This window comes from Sinocyclocheilus rhinocerous, unplaced genomic scaffold (assembly GCF_001515625.1).
Source record: "Sinocyclocheilus rhinocerous isolate Xijiao unplaced genomic scaffold, SAMN03320098_v1.1 scaffold35705, whole genome shotgun sequence".
NCBI lineage: Eukaryota > Metazoa > Chordata > Actinopteri > Cypriniformes > Cyprinidae > Sinocyclocheilus > Sinocyclocheilus rhinocerous.
This window is the reverse complement of record NW_015643847.1, coordinates 1-662: the sequence shown is the minus strand read 5'-3', so window position 1 is coordinate 662 and position 662 is coordinate 1. Positions and strand designations below refer to the sequence as shown.

Here is a 662-nt window from a genome sequence, read left to right as displayed (position 1 = left end):
CTTAGGAGAATGGAGGCCATTTTTATTTATTCGTTTCTTTCTGATATTTTTATTGGCTATCACTGCAAATTCTATTCTCATATATTTAATCAAATCTCAAAAGTCTCTTCATTCTCCTATGTATGTATTAATAGGTGTTATGGCAGTTTTAAACTTGATCTTACCAATATTTTTTGTACCTAACATCATGCTTCTTAGCTTTTTATTCAATTGGGGTGGCATATCTCTGACTGGTTGTTTGATACAAATGTTTGGCATTCATTTTGTTGGAGCATTTCAATCTACTTTGCTTTTGTGGATGGCACTGGATCGTTACTTTGCAATATGCAAACCACTTAATTATCATAAATACATGGAAATTGCTAACTTTTCAAAATTAGTTTTTGTGCCATTAATCAGAAATGGATTTCTGATGGTCACTATAGTCTCTTTAGCAGGAAAACTGACATTTTGTAGAAATATAATCGATCACTGTTTATGTGAGCACATGGCATTGGTTCAGTTAGCCTGTGGAGATATATCTGTTAATAACATTGTAGGACTTCTGTCTGCTTTCATAATCCCAACTACTCATTTTATTCTCATTACAATTTCATATATTGTGATTTTTACCTCTGTGTTTAGATCTGGTAAGGCTCATTTTAAGGCCATAAATACCTGCA

General features: G+C 32.5%; 1 protein-coding gene across 1 annotated transcript; it reads left to right on the top strand.

Annotated features, from left to right (window-relative positions):
* Positions 1-4: 4 nt before the first annotated feature.
* On the top strand, positions 5-655 carry LOC107757692 (olfactory receptor 56B4-like; the record flags this gene model as incomplete). Its single annotated transcript, XM_016575247.1, has 1 exon — positions 5-655. A coding segment is annotated over one exon (651 nt), but the record flags the coding sequence as incomplete, so codon positions are not given.
* Positions 656-662: the final 7 nt, after the last annotated feature.